Source organism: Eucalyptus grandis, chromosome 8, assembly GCF_016545825.1.
Source record: "Eucalyptus grandis isolate ANBG69807.140 chromosome 8, ASM1654582v1, whole genome shotgun sequence".
NCBI lineage: Eukaryota > Viridiplantae > Streptophyta > Magnoliopsida > Myrtales > Myrtaceae > Eucalyptus > Eucalyptus grandis.
In genome coordinates this window covers 5517131-5537763 of record NC_052619.1, presented here as the reverse complement: position 1 = coordinate 5537763, position 20633 = coordinate 5517131, and the positions used below count along the sequence as shown (strand labels likewise).

Below are 20633 nucleotides of genomic sequence, written 5' to 3'. Positions count from 1 at the left end.
GGATCAGATGTCTCTACCAAGGTTTTCTGCTCCAATTTTCAACTATGTATATATGTTGAAGGATAGACCCAAAACATAAAAAGGTACTCCTATTTAAGGTTGTCCTTATCTGTTCTTAATAACTTATGGGTGTGGATATTCATGGTGATATGGTATATGGAGATGATTTTGGGTGATGAATGCCAATGGTTTGGCACAGAATGTGCAATTCTCTTTGCTTGTTCTTTGCCTTCTTGTTTTGCAACCTTCTCAATTTTTGAAACCCTGATCATGGAGATGCAAGTTGTAAAGGAAGACTGGCAGTGTCTGCAGAACAATGAAAAAGATGTCAGATCTGTCACACGTGATGCAGAGTTCCATGTGAAGACGCTAAAAGTCATGGCAATGATTCAGTAATCATAAGACCCCCCCTGTAAAATTGTTTACACAGGCGGGTCTAAATAAATGTCATGTTTGTTTTGAAGATATTTTGTGGAGTCCTTGCCCTCATTTTTCGTATTACATGGATTTGTATTTGATTTTTTTTCTTGGAAGATAAGGAGTAAATTAGGTTTGAGACTGATGGAATTATATTACAAAGTTGTTCATCGAACCTGATAATAGCTCATAATTTAGACATTCATCTGCTAAAGAGGAGCTTCAAAGTTCTAAAGTATTTACCTTTTTTCTTCTGAAGTTGCAGCATCTTTCTCGGCAAATTTCTTTCATTAATCTAATTTTCCGGAGAAATTATGGTTCAGAATTTTCAAGGTATTCCATAGGCCTAAGCAAAAAATTATGGTTGGAATGTGTTAGTATGCATATTGGTGACATAGTTTTAGAGTAAGCATGCATTGTCACATGGGTTTGTGAATGCAAGACGGGCAATCAATACATAATTATAAAAATGACTATCAATAAAATATTTTTCGTGAAATGAGAATTTATATTAAAAAGTACGTTTTTTTTTTTTTTTTTTTTGCTAGAATTTAGACATTTATCAGATTGGTAACAAAGATTAAAAAAGTACAAGTCATTTATTTAAAAATAAGATTTACTATTAGATTTTTAATTTTGTTTCGATTTTATATTAGAAGCGTTTCCTCAATTTTTGCTATCATAAGCCCTAAAGTAGTTATTTTTCATAATAAGTTGCACTTTAAAGTTCTCGATTTATTCGATTTCAGTATAAAATGGTATTTATAACTTTCAAAAATAAAAAATAAGACTGCATAAGTATCATATAAGTTCTTTTTCAGTAATATATGTCTTTTGAGTCCTGGTAATCTTTTTTAATGTACTTTCATTTATTTTACTTCAAAATAGTATATTCATTGGCTAAATTATTTGAAATAATTAGTATATACTCAATATCTTCTCTCTTATCCACTTTTAATATAAATTCAAATTTAAAGGTACTTGTAAATAAACTTACTCTATTTAATTCTTAGTTAAATACATTTATGTTTGGCCAGAAAATGTACACTTTCCTGAATTGAATGGGGAACTAAGAACATGGATAATATAAAAAGAACCTTCTTTCTCTCAAATTTCGAATTTTCGATTTCATTTTAAATATGTGTTAATCGGATTCGAGAAATAGGTAATATGGCTACGTAGGTTATAAATAACTTATGGCTAGAGTAAGAGATATTCTTTAGAGTCTTTATTATTAATTTTGTAGACTCTTACATTGACCATAAATCTATTCACTCAGTAATATAATTCGAACTTGAAATAACAAAAAAGATTCAAGTAATTATAGCATTGCAATGAATTTTTTTTTTTTTATATGTGCAGCTTTATAAATCATTAGTCCGAAAGAGTGGATGGTTATAATTCTCAAATCAAAATTGGATAAGACCACTTGTTAAAATTTCCTTTGCACTGGCGGTGTATGCTGTAACTTTTTCGTAAGATTCTTTGCAACGTGTGTCAATTTTTAATATCATACATTTTCAATTTTTTTTTTAATATTGGGATCTTTAAATTGGTGAACTTTAAAATTAAATTTTTTTTCGGATTATAAAAAAAAGCTATACGTCATACTATTAATAACTTATTTATACTGCTCATGTAATAAAGTGTATTTTTCATCTTGTGTTAGTTTAAAATCAAATGGACAACTGTATTATAAAATTTACTGATTACCTTCTAATATCTATATTATTGACGTAATTAGATGTAATACTCATTGACGAGTACTTTGAATTGGATAATAATTCCTCTGTTATAGTTACATTTTAAAGAACCTACAATATTTGAATATGTGCTTTAGCTTCATCAATTTTTTTCTAAAATTTGGAATCAATTAACAAGAGATAAAAGTAGGATTAAAAATTGTATGTCAAAACTTATTGGCGGAATGTGTGCTCACATGGTGAATTTATTAGGACTGTCAAATGAGTGGGCCGCATAAAAAATCATCCAATCCAATTCAACCTATTTAATCCATTTTAACGAATTTATATGCAATATAAATTTAGCAACTCATACTTGATCCACATTATTAAAACACATAAATATTTAAAAACAAGAACTCTTATGCCATGAGTCTAGTGTAGAAGATAAAATTTTTACCAGTTTTATAAGGTTCCAAATAAAATTTTCTACTTCTTGTGACTCTTTCTTTATTGCAAATCTTTTCAGTTTCACAATGCAGTATCTGACATCTCTTAAAATCAATAAAAATTTAGCTGATCCATATATAACCCAATCCATCATATATGGGTCAATAAATGGGTTTTTAACCCATTTTAACACCTTTAGAATTTATGCAATGTCTATGTCAATTGGCAATCACATGTGCCAAACAGCGAGCACGGAGACGAACTTCTCTCGGAGCTATCCTTAATAATATAAGATAGATAATAATGACACATAAATAGATAGATATAGATATAGAGAATGCCATACTGATTGACAGAGAACAAGAGGATATTTATTTTTCGATGTGAATTTTGTTACTCAGTTCAGAGCCTGCAGAACAGAGCCACTGCCCAAGTTCACAGAAACATGCATTTGTCCATTTGTTTGTTGTATAAGATCTCATCTAACAAAACGCCAGATTTACACTTCAGAAGACACAGCAGTGCAGCACCTCATCTGCTGTCAATTTGATTGATGGCTTTCATCAGGCAGACGGCGTTCATGGGCTTTCGCATGTGGAAATCCATCCCGGCCTTGAATATCTTCTCCACTTCGGAGGCTGAGGAATGAGCCGTCAATGCTATGATCGGTGTGCGGACGCCATAATGCTTTTCCTCCTCTCTAATCAGTCTTGCTGCTTCATAACCATCCATTATCGGCATCTAGATAGAAACAGAAACAACCAGAAACACAAAAACAAAAGTGCAGATTCAGCTTTACATTGACTTCAAGATCTCAAGTCAACAGCGAAAATTCCTGATCCGGTGATCCTAGTTTCCGATGGTTTGATCATGTTTGACTTAACCATCGGGGTAAAAACTTTGTAAAAATAATAGGATCTGGTAGTAAATGTGAACGTTTTACCTCGCAGTCCATCAATATATAATCATAAGGACGAACATCATAAGCTCCTCGTTGCCTCTGCTCGCTAAGCCCCCTGCGAAACGATTCAACAGCTTCTTGCCCGTTTTCACAGAGATGGATGGTCGCACCAAGATTTGAAAGATGAGCTACAGCCAGCTTTCGCATTACATTGCCGTCATCGGCAACCAGCACTTTCTTTCCTCTCAAAGGCTTCTCATTGCTAGTGTTTCCAGGTTCTTGCGCTACAAGTTTAGTCACTTCCACATGCTGAATCAATCTCTCCTCCGCCTGCTCATTCAACGTTCTTAATACAGAACCCCCGAACTCCGGAAGAAGCCTTATCACTTGAAACAGACGGGTCCCGTGAAAGGGCTTTGACATGACAATGTCACGGGGATCTAACTTGCCGTCTGTAATGGCCCTTTGGTCGATATTCCTCATCATCGGCTTGTCCAACCACACGACCTTATAACAATTGCTCGGCATAAATTGTCTAAATTCAGCCACGGCCTTACATAGCTCTCGAAATGACCCGGAGCTTGCGTCGATTATAAGTAGCACGAAGCCCGCTTTGATTTTGCGACTATTCCTCTTGTAGTGGACAGGGAGGATTTGGTCTGCTCCATCCGGGGAACTTAGAGGCACGCCCTGGCTTTGCCATTGGACTTGTCACTGGAAACGCTCCCCAAACTCATGTCCGATTTTCCTGAGGAGCTATGGTGCGAGAGGTTGACCTTTGTTCGCACCTTCTTGAGAATTATACGAAGATCCTGCCACTGGCTCGCTATGAGTACTTTTATTCCAAGTCTTTCCATGAAACTCTGACAAATTCTCCTCCGCTCTTCACTCTGGATCAGTAGCACAACACGAGAGCCTTCTGATCTGGGACTAAGGGCTTGTCGAGAGCTACGAAAGCTCGGGGCAGGACTAGGAGTGTGGACAGTTAACCCAAGACTGCATGCCATGCTGTAACCTCTGGGCCCAAGGTCTCTGTCTGATGATTTCTCGGCGCCGGCTTCACATGGAGTGAGAAAAACATTGAACCTGAAGCATGTCCCTCTCTCGCCAATGTCCTTATCCGCTATCTCTATGTCTCCACCCATGAGGCGAACCTGGTATAGATGTTAGTCAGCAGAGGAGAGAGATTCCTCAATTCTATCAAAAATGATAACGTGTTTCCTTTATCTAATCAAACCACTTGATCTCAAGCAGAGAGACTGAGCAAAGGAAGTTTCTTTCTTTTTTTTTTGGTCGGTCTAAAAGGAAGTTACTTTCAAAGAGCAGCATCTGGGACGGTAAAAGCAACAGATACAGAGAAGGGGGACATACCAGAGACTGAACAATGCCGAGGCCCAAACCGGTGCCTCCTTTTCCTTGAGCCGTTTCTTTCACCTGGATATAGTTTTCAAAGACCGACTTCCACTTCTCTTTGGGAATTCCTTTGCCCGTATCATTTACCTCGAATACAAATTCTGCAGAAGCAGGATTTTGCCGGACTTCACTCACTGCTTCATCGTCATTCTCGTCTTTCTCAGAGAACAAGCATGATAAGCATGTCAGCCAGCTATTCCGAGCAGAAGCCTGTATTGAATTTTCGAAGCTGGGTTTTTGAAGCCATGCTCGAACAGATATATGACCAATGTCCGTGAATTTAACGGCATTGCTTAACAAATTAGACAGGATCTGTTTGAGCTTTCCTCGATCACCTTTAACAAGTGAATGCTTGAGGACCGAGCCATCGCTTGGGTCTAGGATCATGTCTACACCTTTTCTCATGGCCACTGGGTGATATAAATCGACCACGTCTTCGAGAAGTTGAGCCAAGTCGAATTCTTCTTCTTCTAGTTGCATTTTCCCAGCCTCCATTTTACTCATATCGAGAATGGAATTTAACAAAGCTGCAAACCAGAAATGCATGAACTTTAACTCCGTCTTACCTCATAACAAATTCATCAATGGGATTTACTAAAATCTACGAACTAGCATATTACCCAACAGGTCCTTCGCACAAGCTTCCATCTGCTTCAGATTTTTCGCTAGCTCAGAGCCTGGGGAAACTTCATCGTAACTTATCTCTATAAGGCCAGTAATTCCAGCTAGAGAAGTGCGAATGTCGTGGCTCGCTTGAGCAAATGCGTTGCTCTTGCTCATGCTCTTACGCTCAGCTTGCCAAGTTGCCTCCATTTGCTTTATAAGTGTGGCACGCATGTGCATCTCTCTTCTCAAAGCCCTCATAACTAAGAATACAAAACTCAAAGTGGTGATGACCTCCATGCTCAGCAATGCTACAAGAAGTGACAATAATGTGTGCTTCTGGTGAGCAAAACCAATCAATGGTTGGTCAGGGACGACTAATACGTACACCTGATATGCAAGAACAGAATTCTATTATCGCTGCAACTTATATTTACTTAAGAAAATATATGAAAATGTCAACTCTGAAAAAACTTTTTAAATAGGTGAACAGGAACCAAATAGTGCTTACAGATTGCTTTCCCAATATATTGACTGGTGCACAGTGGAGCGTATACTTCATTTTCTGATAATTCATTGTGGATGTTCCCGATTTGGCGTCGCCTAATTTGCAGGAAAATTTACTGATATGACCTGCTCTGACACCATCTCTAGCCATTTCCTGAACTGAAACAGAATCATCAGAAATAAATATACGGGTGTTTGGAAGGCCCTGTAGAAGTACTTCCCCATCTTCACCAACCAAGTACAAGCTGCTTCCCCCTAAGTTTATGTCTGAGAAAAAGTCGGTTACTTGCTTGACAAGAATCCCAACAGAGACTACTCCTCTTGCATTGACACTCGCAGCATTAAGAAATACACGGTCCTGCGCGTGGTTCCATCCAATGTCTAATGAGGCGACCCCATTCGTGCTATTCAAGGCTTCTCGGAACCAAGAAGAACTAACAAGAGATCGAGGACGAGATGTGGTTGCATCTCCATGGAGCTTTCCTGTATTAGGGTTTACCGGCTGTTTATACCAAATGTAGTTTGCGTCAGGCGAACTTGAATTGGCATAGAGCGAAGAGTTTGCATACAGCACGAAGACTTGGTTGCGATCAATATAGTAGGTGAAGAAGAGTCCGTCTACTCCAGCATAAGAAATCTGATTAACGTGCGGAACCACCAATAATGCTTGAAACATTAACGGAGCCACCTGTGAAATTTATAATCTCAAATACTTGTTTAATTGTTGTATGCTAAGGTGGGACATATCACATTTCACGGACCATTGATAATGAGCTTGTACCTTAGTTTCGATGTCCACGAATGAAAAATTTGTGTCGCTTAGAGATGAATGCAGAACTGGGGCTAAAGCTGTAGCTGTCGAGTTCATCGAGTGTAAGATTTTTGCTGTGTGCTCGACTTCTGATTTCATTTGGGAACTGAAGCTCTCAGATTGCAATTTTAAGTCATCCTCAACATGCCTCATCATACTTATCCAGCTCGGGAAGATTAAACAAGGAAGAATCAGATCCACGATCACCTGCATTCAGAATTCGAGATTTCACCAAAGTGAAAGTCGTTAAAGGGAAGGGGGAAAAGTTCATAAAAGCACGATTTTGACAATAAAAAAAATTTAACTCTTTTACATCGAGATCATGGAAACTGCACTGCGAGGATCCTTGGCATGTTATATGACATGTTCAATCTTACAATACTATTTTAGGACATACTATTATTAGTCTCTAAAAAGCATGAGATGACAAATTTAAAGCGAGTTTCCAGGAATCACCAGAATAACGAAGTAGTAATCGAGCCGCAACACTGAAGCCGAGCTGAGTTTCATCGGATCTTCCTGCTATGACAAGCAAAATTTCTGCATGGCTGTTCAGAGCACAGAAAAAATAAACAAAGAAGATATGCTTTGGATACATGCTAGTTTTATTTAAGGCATAAAATCAGAATAAATTACTTCCTATCTAAATCTTACCTAATTTCTCAGAATAATGACACGATATTGTATGTTTTCAGCAGAACAGCTGTCTAGATCATGTCTTTTTACTTCTGTTTCCTATTTAGCGTTCTTTGAGGATTTTTTCAGGTTAAGAATCTAGGACATGACATTGAAATTTTGTCTCTCACATAAAATATTAGGTTAAGTTTTATAAACTGAAATATATAGGAAGTTTCATCACTGTACCATATCAAGCATCTGTTAAGCATAGTGATATATTTCCCAACAAGAGTAAATATCTAGTAGCACCCACTTTAATATAGATCCACAGTTTGCTTAGTGAGGTGAAGGATACGAAATAGTCAGCTTACATTAGAACTAAAAGAATGGTTTAACACGAACAGTTATCCTGACAAATGAAACTCGATAATCCCTCAACTTATGGCTCACTGTTCTCCAAAACATCGTATTAAAAATATAATTGGCAAAACCAATTTCAAGGAAAATCACCGTTGCTGGTAAGTAAAGAACTTAAACCCCTGAAAATTCAAGTTTCCAACAGAAAGAAGTGTATTAGAACCGAGGATAAATTACATTACCTGCGAGGGATTACACAAGAAGCATACATGTAGATGATGTAGTAAAAACTCATGAGGAATCTCCCAGTCTAACCTACTTAGCAGAATTCGCAGGGACTAGCTTTAGGAATTCAACCAAAAGGAATGCCCCACTTATTTCACCGTTGTTTTAAAATTAAAACTGTGTATGCTCACACTGGGTTATCAGATTCTGTCTAATACTATTAGCCTATTCCAAGACTTTCTTGATGCAGAAGAAACCCAAATTGCTTAAGATCGATGCAGTGGAAGCCAAATGAAGTACAGACTGTTAACAAGTGGAGTCAAATTCTGTAGACCCCTACTCCATACTCGCCCAATGCTCATGACGTTATTTTGAACAAAAACAAGAAAAGAAAGCCTTTAGGTTAACATGCAGTCTGATTCATCGAATAAATGGTGAGATACATGGTGTGAAATAGCCATGTGACTTTTATTGACATGTACATTGTTGAATCCATGACTCAAAGGAATATATATAAAGATCTTCTATATATGCTACTCGATATATTCAGTTGTATAGATACACATGGTTAATTGCTTCCCTGTCAAGTTATTCTTTTAAAGGAACTTTAAACGGACATCGAATTGAGGGTATGAATTGCATGAAGTGTATCATTATCTGCTTAATATTAGTCAATACTTTATTCTATATCAACTACTCGTTATACTTCATCAGAATAATAACAAACAAGTAGCAACAGTCTTTTGAAAATTCTACTATGGTTATATTTACATTGGATTATGGCAGAAAAATATACATTATACTTTTGCAAAGAAGTTTTGAAACAATGCATGTGCATTTGGACCCAATATAATTGCACCTTATGAAAACTGCAGATCGACTAGGTTTATAAACAATTTATAGTATGTCGGGACTGAGTTTTTATAAGATAGAAGGTTTTGTTTTGGGACCAAGTTTTGACATGATTTTATTACAAATTAGCAGCCAAAAAGATAAAAATCAACCTTAAACAAACATAAAATGATTGATTGTTCATATGCATTAGGTTTCTTGAACTCCGTTCAGGGTCAAGATCTTTGAACTTTGTACTTCCATATGAACACAAGAATGGATGTCCTAAGAAGGAAAATTAATCAATAAAGAATAAAACTACATCCTACTTCTCTTAATTACTTGATAATCCAGGGATATTCATGCAGCTAAAGAGCTAATATTAATCGCCAGAAGGTAGTGGTCCAAAAAGAAAAAGTCATCACAAGAACATAACCGAAATGCATTTGATCAGAGTTTTCATGAAGAAATTGCATTGTAGGGTTTTATTGCAAGAAGATAACCGCAATGCATTTGGTCAGAGTTTTCATGAAGAAATTTCCTTTAAGGGTTTGCTTAAAGACACGTTGAATAAGATTCTTGTACCTTTAAAGCTTCATGAGGAACGCATAGCTAGTCAGATAATCAAATCTCACAATCTATCACGTCATAGTAGTCAAATAATCAAATCTTACAATCTATCACATTGGCGATGGTTTTTTATTTGTGCCCTAGGTAAGATTCGGGCGTATTCTTGTTCTATCTTGTTTTGTGTTCATTATTTTTCCGGATTCCTGGAGAGACTAGAATAGATATTTGTCACCAATGCCAATTCCAAGTTATTTTCTTCCCCAGAATCTAAAAAAGAGTACTCTTCAAAACAATTAACCTCATAAACCAGCAAGAATCAGAATGCAACCCAAAAAAAAAAAAAAGAAATCTGCTTTCACAAAGTATGATCTTTAATACCCTTTCCAGATTCTTGCTTATAGATGTCTAAATCTCCTGCTCCTGCATGATCCAAAGAGAAAAGGCAAACAGATTAGTGACAATTACAACCAAAAAGAAATAGAGATGCAGAGAAATGGAGGAGCTGTGGAAGAGAGTGTAGACTCACTCCCTCTGTCTCTTGCTTTCAGCAGTGCAAATCCTTGGCCCTAGAGAAACCTTTTAGTTTGTGAGAAGGCATGGAACTCCCGCTTTCCTGCAATGCTTTTTGGTAAACGCAATTAACAGCATTAAATCCTCAAGAAAAAGTTCAGATTGTGTTTAGCAGTATTAATTGAAGAGGGAAATAAAAGGCAAATTAGCAATACCGGGGGCCAGTCATGATACAAGTTTGGTGAAGAGAATAGCGAGTCGAACGTTATGAGCGTCATAGATCATGTGCAGCTTGGTGAAGAAAACTAGCGAGGCAAACGTGATGAGCACCGTATATACATCAGCTGGATGTACGATCTATTATCCAAGAGGCAATGTCTACAAACTTTCTATCTTTCAATCGATCGGTTGGGTGGGGTAGCAGCAATCTTTGGTTCAAGATTTTAGATTAAGGGGAGCTAAATTTTGACATCTTTTCTAATCTTCAATCGGCTGATGTTAACATCCACAGATTCGAAGCTGATTAGTCGGTAATTAATGAGTAATGCCAAGTGTACTTGCTAAGTCATTAATGACAACAAATTACTTGCTGATAATGACTTGTCTCTCAAAACCTAATACATCGGAGCAGTAGACATAACAGTACCAATCTAGAATAACGAAAGGATTACCAGCTAATTGTTTTGATCCCAGAGATCCAGCATCAAACAAATGCTATGTGGATCAGCTAGCATCTACATCCACTAAAAATTCGCAACATCCATATTCGCCCTAGTTAATAGTATTAGATGTTCTATAGAGATTTAATTAAATGATTGAGGCTATTTTGAAGAGACGACAAGTTTATTGAAAGCGCCATTCAGCGCTTTCTTTTCTGAGTTAAACTCCACGTACAAGTGCTATCTAAATTCAAACTAATCAAGAAGTTCCATAGAAGTTGATAGATAGTCGAGTATAAGATTAACACAAAAATCATTGCCGACGGGCGACGATTCATAAACTGGTAGGTTTTGATAAACTTTTTAAACCGATTCAATCATACATAGTTTAGGAAATGCATATATAAAAGTGAAACAGAAGAATCTTGACATAAATTAACTTAGCTTTTATAGAGTATTTTGAGGTCGAATGTATCGAATATGGAGAGATCTTCTGAATACTCCAGACCGAAGAAATGCTACATGTAGAAAAGGATTGAGTTAGGCCGATTCTCAATCTGATTCGATCACCAAACAGTGGACTAATGGACAACTTTAGTAGTTCTTCTTTGACAAGAAAGTCAAAGGTTGTAATCGATTTGTTTCCTTTTAAGTGCCGTCTGAGAATCTTAGGTACGTAGTTTAAGGAAAAATATCCGGACGAGCCCAGTGCGTAATTCGAATCATTGTGTCTAATTAAGAAACCAAGAAATTTCTGGCATTTGCTTAACTTGTCGAATTAATTCGGATTCGCTCAAATATTTGTTGACGAATGCATTTGTTTTTTGTCATCTAAAAAGAGTTCTGCATAAATTTGTATTAATAAATCATATACACTCAGGTTGGTGACTAACTCCAATATGATAACATGTTGCCCAATTGAAACGGGCAAGGAGTACTCTCCTAGCATACAATACCCTCTAACCGCCTCCCATTCCCCCGGGATGGGACAACGCGTGTCCATTTGCACAAAAATAAAGATTTGATTTTCATGAGTAATTTGATCAGTGTACGATACCTTTGTTATTTTTATTTTATTTATTTTCATTTTTACTCATTAAATTCAGGAGTAGATTCATTCACATATTATCTCAAATGACAAGATAAAAAGGTGTTATTGTTATAAGGTCACTCTTTATTCTAAAATCAAAAAATAGATTCGATATGATTAAAAAAAATTACTAAAAAACCTGTTGTTGGATTGAATTCTAACAAATCCTTCATGAATTTGTAAGAAACTCTTTATTTTTTATTTAATAAATTCTAATTTGAAGACAAGAATAGAATAGATTATCATATGTATATTTTTATATTTCATGTAGAAAGATAAAAATGAATAAGTCTCATTTATTTAATTATCCATTCCTTACACTTATTATTGAATATATATAGTCACTTCCACATACTCAATATAATTATATACGGATTATAATTATTCTAAGATATCTTTCTAACAATAACAGGTACAAATAACGATATCTTTCTAACAATAACATGGAAGGAGGTACAAATAAGTTTCGACTCCCATGTGACCTTCCACTTGTCCTCCAATGTTCACCCGCACAATCACACAAGATAATAATTTTATGGAAATGAATTCTCCTTGGAAATCATTATATAGAGCCATCTCCCATGGGACGTGAGATTAGTAAAACGTTACGTAACTTCCCTCTCATCTTTCTTAAAAAGATTGGGAGCTGTACTTGATCTCAAAATTAGTCTTTGAAACTTTACTACATCCTTACCTTCCATAGAAAACTCGCCATTTCCTGCCATTCTCTCTTTTTCCCCATTACTTTTGTGCCTTTTCCTGTTGCGTACAGTTTGTCTCTCATGCTAATTGCTTTTGATTGGCAGACAAAGAAGCTTATAATAAAAAAATTTAAATCAATGAAATTTATTGATAATCGATGAGAGTCATATTGCAACTTCGAGATATTGAAAAAGGAAAAATATGGAATATACATTGTTCTTGGAAATTTTTATAGAAATGCCTTAAGGTTATTACAGTCTTTTTTGGGTGGGACATTAAACTCGAGTCGACCCGTTCTTTTGATGTAATAGTGCTCCCTTTTATCTCTCCTCCCTTATCTGATATTGTACTAAAAGTGAATTTTACGCATTCAATGAATTCAATTTTGCTAAAAGGAGTATTTTCTTTTTCAAAATAAGAATTTAAGAGTTGCGAAGAAAAACTAATAGTTTAGAGGAAAGTTTCTTGAACAAAAGTAGGAAAATTGACTGTACGAGAATGAGAATTTTTTTTTATTGAAAAATTCAGAGAACTTTTTTATTAGAAAATCTCATGATAAAAGGGAGTAAAATTGACTTTACAAAAATAAATTCAAGAGAATCTTTTTTAGTAATATATAAAACATATAAGTAGTAAATTCAACTCCGTGAAATTGAAAAAGTAATTATGTCCATAAATTCCCGTAAAATTGACTTATTATGATTGACTCTATTATGCATGACATGTGATGTGATACAAAAAATAATAAATATATCGATGTGTCTATAGAATAATACAAATAGCAAATTGAGTTTGTCCCTCACAATATAATACACCATAAAGAGTGAAATTACTTCTATTCCATCCAATATAACGTCTAGTTAATTGACTACGGTTAACAGCAAGTTAAGAACTCCAATCTCAAACTCGAAATTTTAACAAGACTTCTTGGAAAGCTCATCCCTAACTTAACCATCACAATCCGGATAACTATCAAGATATCTTACTTTCCCAATTTGATCTCAATATAATTATCAGGTATGTAATTCATAATACCCTCATTTTTCCAACTTTTACAACAGCTTAAATTTATATTCTCGTGATGGAGTAAGGGTGCATTTGGAAGAGCATTTAGGGAAAGCCTTTGGAGGAATGCAAAGGGCTTTAATTACAAGGGCTTTTTTTTTTTTCCAAATGCAAATAATGTTCGGCAAAGTGTAATTGAAAAGTACATTTTGATTTAAATACTGTTTGGAAAAAAAATACATCTACAAAGAACTTTAGTTATATTTTCAAAGGGCATTACTTGATCAGATTCATCCCTTTTTTCCAATTTCCAAAACAAGAGCCATAAAAGAGAAAAACAAATCATCTGAAATCTTCGGATGCCTTCCATTAGAGGTCTTTTTCGAGTTCTAACCCATTGTCCCTTACCCCCATCCCACCCCAATAGCCTTCACTGGCTTAATCACGTCGCCGAAGGCAGAGGAGAAGGAAATGGAATTTGTAAACGAAGACTTTTAGAGCACTCATAACGTTAAAATTAGAGATTCTTAGCTCTTTTAAGCCCGTAATTTTCCCATAATACATGTAGCCGATACTTGGAAAATCGATCATGTCCTCGTTAAAGTACACTCAGCTAGTGTGCTCAGAGCACTTACGACTTGCTCTACCTGAACAAATGAACGAGTAAAATCACGATGGAGTGAACATGTTTTGTAGCATTCAGAATCCTTTTGAAAGGGTTGAAGACTTTACTTATGTATTGATCGGACGAGTGCAGCTCAATGGAAGAGCACGCGAGAGGAGACAGATTTTTTATCAACAGAAGAACAGTGCTGATTTACATGAAATGCAAACCTTCAAATTACGTGCATTTATATATAATTTGATAAGATGAAACATTTAAACTAGCTCGCGGACTTTCTTGGCAGATATAGCGAATTACACATACGCAACGAGATGATAAGGACTGTTCGGCAAGCAACTGACTTCATTGAAGAATTTTCTCTTCATACGACACTTAATTAAGAAAACGAAAGCAAATTCGATGTGAAAAAAGAAAAACAAGAAAAAAAGAAACCGAAATGTCCCGTGCGTCATCGCATGCTGCCACCTTCATGTTATACCGCGTAAAGCTCATAGACGCAGTTTTTTGCGGCCTCCGCCTGCTCCAAATCCGGCATCTCCGCCGGCTCCGGCTCCGGCTCCGGCTCCACCATCACCACCTAGACCACCCCCTCCGCCGAAGCCACCACCCGCTCCTCCGCCTGCTCCTCCACCAACGCCTCCTCCAGCACCTCCTCCAGCACCTCCACCGGCACCCCCGCCACCACCAAATCCACCTCCACCGCCCGCACCACCGCCAAGACCTCCACCACCTCCCACACCGCCACCGAAGCCGCCTCCTGCACCACCGCCGGCACCTCCCCTATGCCTCCGCCACCGCCGCCACCGAAGCCACCGCCTCCTCCAGCACCTCCTCCGAGCCCTCCTCCTCCACCCACTCCGCCACCGTAACCACCTCCGGCTCCAGCACCTCCACCAGCCCCACCTCCAAGACCCCCACCACCTCCTAACCCGCCGCCACCGCCACCTCCTAGACCACCCCCGCCGCCAACCCCCCTCCAGCACCCCCGCCGGCCCCACCTCCAAGTCCACCTCCACCTCCACCCCCTAAGCCCCCACCGCCGCCATATCCTCCTCCAAGACCGCCTCCACCCAACCCCCCGTGCCCAAAACCTTTCTTGTAAATCCCATGCCCTAAACCCGGGTGGGGAAACAAGTGCTTGTCGTCTTTGACGCCATCTGCGTCTCCGACGGCGGCACCAACTAGCAACGCACAAAAGAGTGCAACCCCGGCACAACGCGAAACTACCCTCATCGTTGCTCAAACCCGCAGAGAGATCAAAGGAAGCTCAGAAGCTCACTGCGCATGCCGGCATCGAGCTATGGGGCAAAGCTTAATATAGCCAGAGAATCCACGTCGTTCCGCTGCGTTGCGAGCTCTTAAAGGAGATGGCCCCTCGACGCCCCAACTGTCACGCTGTTTCAAGTTAATGAGCCTCATCTGCCCATTGGCCATCGAATTCATTCCTCATCCAACTGTCTGCTTCGCTTGCCCACCACAAAAAACACGGAAGCGTCCTCGTAAGTTAATGCACTCTAGTTAGGGTTTTGACTTGTGGGTGGGCGGGCATCTCGCTTCCTATCCAGAAACGAGTCAACTTAATTTCTTGATTTCCGCTTTCGTGAGTTGGCATGGCAGCGGATCTCTCGACCACTGATCGAGATTTGACGGGAGGAAGGCATTTTGCTTTTAGCAACGTGATCTCATTCAATGGTGCAGCTTCTAAATGCCCATTTATGGATCGACCAAACCGTGTACTGTCCACCATAAACACTCTCTCTCTCTCTCTCTCTCTCTCTCTCTCTCTCTCTCTCTCTCTCTCTGCTTCGCAATAGGAAAAAGATCGAATTCCCGTGTGCCATCTACGTAGGTGGGATGAAAAATGAAAAACTTTGCCTTGTAATTGAAAGGAAGTGGGATGTTTACACGTCAGAGTATGATGGCTTTCATCTTGGAATTTATTTCGAAAGTTGAAAAAATGACTAGGAACCCATTAAGTGTGTGATCAATTGCATCGTGGTTAGACCAAAGAGATCAGCCATATAAAGAAACACATACAAAATCCAACTTGTAAAGAAAAAATCCGCGTGTCCCTACACTTACTTTGATGTACTTAATGAGAAATAGCGATGAACTCTTCTCATAGATATGAAAGATCATATTGGCTAAGTGGCACAGCCTCATTGCTAAAATTTGTGTGTATCGAAACTTTTAGATTTACCATTTTCCAACTGCACTATCCGAATCGAATTTTCAGCTACATATGGTCAAATGGGGGAATAGAGGTTTAGAGTACTTCCCTAAACAATTAAGTGAATAACTAAATGAGGAAAAAGACGCACATGGCATTCACCAACTCAAAACTCTCAAACAACTTAGTAACAATTTTTTCTTATTCACCAAAAGAAAAATAGGAAAGTTTAAAATAACAAAACATGTAATTGAAATATCAGGATACCTTCTAGTATCACTATACATGAAAATCACATATTCCGCTTGTGTGATTACAGCAAGAATCTGCTCTTTCCTTTTTACTCTAGACCCATTAAAGCAAATCATAAACTCATTTCTTAATTCATATGGGGTTAAATGAGCTATATATGGCTTAGTTATATTGAATAAATGAGTTTAAACATAATATAAGTATTAAATGGGTCATAAATGAGTTTACAATTTACCCAACCCATTTCTATAGCGCTCTCTTCATTTTCTCTTGCTTTAACTTGATCTCACACTGCTCCGCATTCTGACCTCAATTGGGAATTGAATTTTCATAAATTAGGTTAAATGTGGAAGTGTTTTAGCAATATAGGTTAGGTCATGTGTGGATCGGGTGGGGTATAATTCGCTAAATTTGCATTATGTGGAAATTGGTCAAAACAGATTAAATGGGTTTAGATTATTTATAACCCAATCCCACCCATTTGATGAGTCTACTAGTCTACAGACTAAATGGGTCTGGACTATTTATAACCCAATCCCATCCATTTGATGAGTCTATTAGTCTACAAATTAAATGGGTCTGGACTATTTATAACCCAATCTCACCCATTTGATGAGTCTACTAGTCTACTTGAGAGAGAGAGAGAGAGAGAGGCACATTTTAGGGATAGGGATTTGTGGGTGCATGGCTTCTCACACTTAAATAAGTAATACAATGTGTCATCTAACCCCTAAGACCTTACTGGTTTTATTTATACAAAAACCAAACGAGAACAGCCGTTTGGAGACGCATTCCAAACGGCTAAATCGTCGACCGTGGGACTTCTAGGCCACCGCTCTTCTAATTTCGGTCCCCCCATATAGTCTTCAAAAAAATGGGCCAAAATAGAGGTCTAGGCTTCTAGCCGACAGCCTGGACCTACTTTATTTCCAAAATAACCTTGGATCCATACAAAACTTCCTCAGAAGCCAAATCTCATTAACTTTCACAATAAATAAATAAATCTTCTGAAATAATAATTTCTTGCAACACGTCCAAATTTGCCAAAACAATATAAGTATACATGAGATGCAAAACCTCTTAAGACAGAAAATGCCTGTGATGAGCATAATCATTTCTATGAGTCGCATTATGTCTAACAAGCTTAATTTTTCTTCCATTCTTGCTTCATTCAACTTTTTGAGAGGAAGAACTCAACTCATCATTATCATTTTGCCAAACCATGATTTCATTTTTCAAACTTATCTCGAAAGATTCAAATTCTTCTCCAAATCAACGTTCTCTCGTCTTTAAGGATTCATTTTCAGTTTTTTTTAATACTTGTCTTCATTTGTCAAAGCATCCATCGCCTTTTTCAAAGCACAATTTTCTTATACTCAACAACAAGATCATCAAGAGCACTTTACAATTGATAGCATAGCAAAAATAGTTTGAATCATATTTTAGTTATGCCAATTGGATCATAAACTTTTCTTTTTCGATTGAGTTTTGAAACTTTTGTATTTGTATCAATTCAGTTTATCCAGCCAATTTGGATCAGAAATCACAAATATGGGTGCTAGCTAACTTACATAGTGTGATCAAGGCTAATGTGGACAATAAATAAATAAATAAAAATTTTGAAAAAAATAAAAATATTACTTATTGTTGTGCACCTCTTCCTCTTCATGTTGATTGTTGAGTCACGAGGCATTCTAATTAGCTACCTCTTCGTGACTTGAATGGTCAGGTTGGCTTTCGCTTTCACTCTAATGTGGCTAGGGCTTTCTTCTTTTGATCGGGCTTCGGACACTCGTTTCTCTAGTGGACCCAGCTTATTGCATTCTTAGCATCTTACGTTCTTACTTCAATTTGAATTATTCATTTCTATAACTTATGCATCAGATCTCATAAATTTTGCTTTATAAATTTACAGAATCTCAATCTCATCGGTAGACTCATAAAATATCACACAATTAAGAGCTAGATAGCTTTGAGCGAACCCACATCAATTAGTTTGCTTTTCACCTGTAGGCTTGTTTCCCGACACTAATGAAAAATGCAGGTACTTGTCAAATTCAAAATAAATAAATAAATAAATAAATATTTAAAAAATGACGAAAAACATCTTGATTTTAGATATATTGTAATTTAATATTAGGAACTCATGACAGGAGGGATAGGAGCTTGACATATAGAGCTTGATCAATTTATTTTTTTTCCAATTTAGTAAGAGCCCAGCCCAGATATGTTATCTGTTTGAGGACATGTCTATTATATATCCTTTCTATTAGTCATTTAGATTTTATAGGGGGGCTCAATATATGCATAAGCCCACATGAAAATATCATAAGCCCAACTCACGAAAGCCCATTTCTTTCACATCTGTCTCTTTCGACATTTGGTACCATCGGTTTGGTTGAGTCGCCGACTTAGGAATCGCGGGGTGTCCGCCTGAGAAGAAAGTCAATTTTTTATTTTTGTTGGTGTGCCAATTTCGAAGCCTAAGATTTGCGTACCATCAACGTGTCGGTATCTATGTGGTTTGTATATGATATTTTCTCCCTAAGGTATAGCCTACATTCAAAAGCATCCCTAGATCGGTTGCTGACCTTTTTGTTGTCTTCCATATAGAAAGTTAGAAGCCACCCCACACTCGACAACGACTTGATACAAACCAACCCAATTTTGGAACCTAAAAAGCCTCTTGGCATGAATTCTCCGCCGTAATCTCTTTATTGAAAATGGAGACTCTATATAAGGTGTTTGACTGCTATCTCATAATTATACTTTTACAGCTGTAATGGCTTATAACCCTTTTTAGGAAACGATGCCACCCAATTTCCAGAAAAAAAAATTACCAAAAATATCATAAATCTATTATACTTATATTTATTCAATTCTTAATATTTTAATTTAGTCAATTTAGTTCTAAACTTATTGGCAATTTATTAATGTAGTCAATCTGGTCGGTTTTAGCCAAAAATTGTTGACGTTGATGTCATCCATCTTACGTGACATACCATCACTAACGTGGATAATTTTACAATTTATTTTAATGTTTTTGATTTTTTAAAAAAAGAATTGAATTTATTCTTTTCTTTTCTTTTCCTTTATTTCGGCTGGTGATGACCGATCGCTTCAAAGGGCTACAAGCCCTCGTAGGCCATCGGTGAGGGCAATCCTCGTTGGCAAGGGTCCCTCACCCAAGCAAGGCCAGTCTATGGCGATCACCTAAGACTAGCCACCGACAAAATGTAAAAAACCAAACAAAAAAGGAAAAGGAAAAAAAATTGTTCACATCACACTACATAGGTGGTGATCACTAATTGTTTTTCAGTCAAGATTGATTGCAGGGCTACATTGGCAAATCATCAAAAAGCTTAAAATTAAATTCATATAATAAAAAAGTTTATAGTTAAATCAACACAAGTGCAATATATTTAGGACATTTTTTGTAATTTTTCTCTTAGCTTCATGGTAATATATCTCGTAAAGTATAGGATTAAACACCCACATCACAACGCAGCAAAAGCCTAGGTATAACAAAACTCAGAATCACTTGTTAAATCACATCTTATGGTGCAATGGTTTGTTAATCGTCTCTATATTGAGATGGGAAAGTATACATCACTGTCAAAATGCATAAAACTTGTTACAGCGAATTAGCCATACATAGTTTATATGCACTCAACACATACCAAATATGATATCATGAATAATTGTAGACCCTATTACTTAACAAAATCAATTTCGTATATCGATCTTAGGATATGTTCATTAGGAGTAGAAAATTTTCAAGAAAATATTTTCCGACTTTTCACCTATTTGAACACTTGAAAATGAATTGGCCAATAGGAAATATTTTTCATTGACCAAAATTGGCATGCTACGATTTTGAAAAATGAATTCCCCTCCCATGAAAAGGAAAATCATTTTCCCCAAAGAGACACCATCGCGGTGCATTAGTATGCACATCTCTCTCTACTACGTCCCTCTCAATTTCATGCTCACAAGCAAAGAAGGAAAAATCAATCACTTTCCTTAAAAATGAAATTCAAGTAAATACATTTCCTTTAACATAAAGTTTTTCATGAAAGAAACACGTCCTTAAGCTGCATTTAGTAATTCGAATTTGAGTCATTCTATATGGTGTTTGGTGACATCCTCCAAACTAAATAAATTCAAATATACCAGGATAAAATGTTTGATAAAATGTTTGATAAGTGTTTCGCTGGAATTTAGCCTACGACAAA

General features: G+C 37.0%; 3 protein-coding genes across 3 annotated transcripts; all 3 read right to left on the bottom strand.

The window, feature by feature from the left end:
* Window positions 1–3080: 3080 nt before the first annotated feature.
* On the bottom strand, window positions 3081–3933 carry LOC120286926 (histidine kinase CKI1-like). The gene is made up of 2 exons (XM_039299534.1): window positions 3493–3933; window positions 3081–3290 (listed from the first exon to the last, which is right to left on the bottom strand). The coding sequence occupies exons 1-2, from the start codon at window positions 3931–3933 to the stop codon at window positions 3081–3083; spliced, it is 651 nt and encodes a 216-aa protein (XP_039155468.1).
* Window positions 3934–4127: 194 nt separating this feature from the next.
* LOC104416069 (histidine kinase CKI1) lies at window positions 4128–7294 on the bottom strand. Its single transcript, XM_010027507.3, has 6 exons — window positions 7241–7294; window positions 6755–6991; window positions 5978–6661; window positions 5484–5856; window positions 4822–5390; window positions 4128–4604 (listed from the first exon to the last, which is right to left on the bottom strand). Exons 1-6 carry the CDS (start codon window positions 7292–7294, stop codon window positions 4128–4130), a joined length of 2394 nt encoding a protein of 797 aa, XP_010025809.2.
* A 6873-nt stretch (window positions 7295–14167) lies between these two features.
* Window positions 14168–15288, bottom strand: LOC120287797 (glycine-rich cell wall structural protein-like). Its single transcript, XM_039301188.1, is given in 3 exon segments — window positions 14168–14751; window positions 14805–14952; window positions 14955–15288. Coding segments are annotated over 3 exon segments (690 nt in total). The 5' UTR covers window positions 15210–15288; the 3' UTR covers window positions 14168–14464.
* Between the last annotated feature and the right edge of the window lie 5345 nt (window positions 15289–20633).

Excerpts from the sequence above, each read along its gene's own strand:
- LOC120286926 (XM_039299534.1), bottom strand. The coding sequence starts at position 3,933 with ATGAGGAATATCGACCAAAGGGCCATTACAGACGGCAAGTTAGATCCC. Across the intron at positions 3,291-3,492 it reads ATATATTGATGGACTGCGAG|ATGCCGATAATGGATGGTTA; the intron begins GTAAAACGTTCA and ends GTTTCTATCTAG.
- LOC104416069 (XM_010027507.3), bottom strand. The coding sequence starts at position 7,294 with ATGAAACTCAGCTCGGCTTCAGTGTTGCGGCTCGATTACTACTTCGTT. Across the intron at positions 6,992-7,240 it reads ATTACTACTTCGTTATTCTG|GTGATCGTGGATCTGATTCT; the intron begins GTGATTCCTGGA and ends TTCTGAATGCAG. Across the intron at positions 6,662-6,754 it reads TCGTGGACATCGAAACTAAG|GTGGCTCCGTTAATGTTTCA; the intron begins GTACAAGCTCAT and ends TAAATTTCACAG.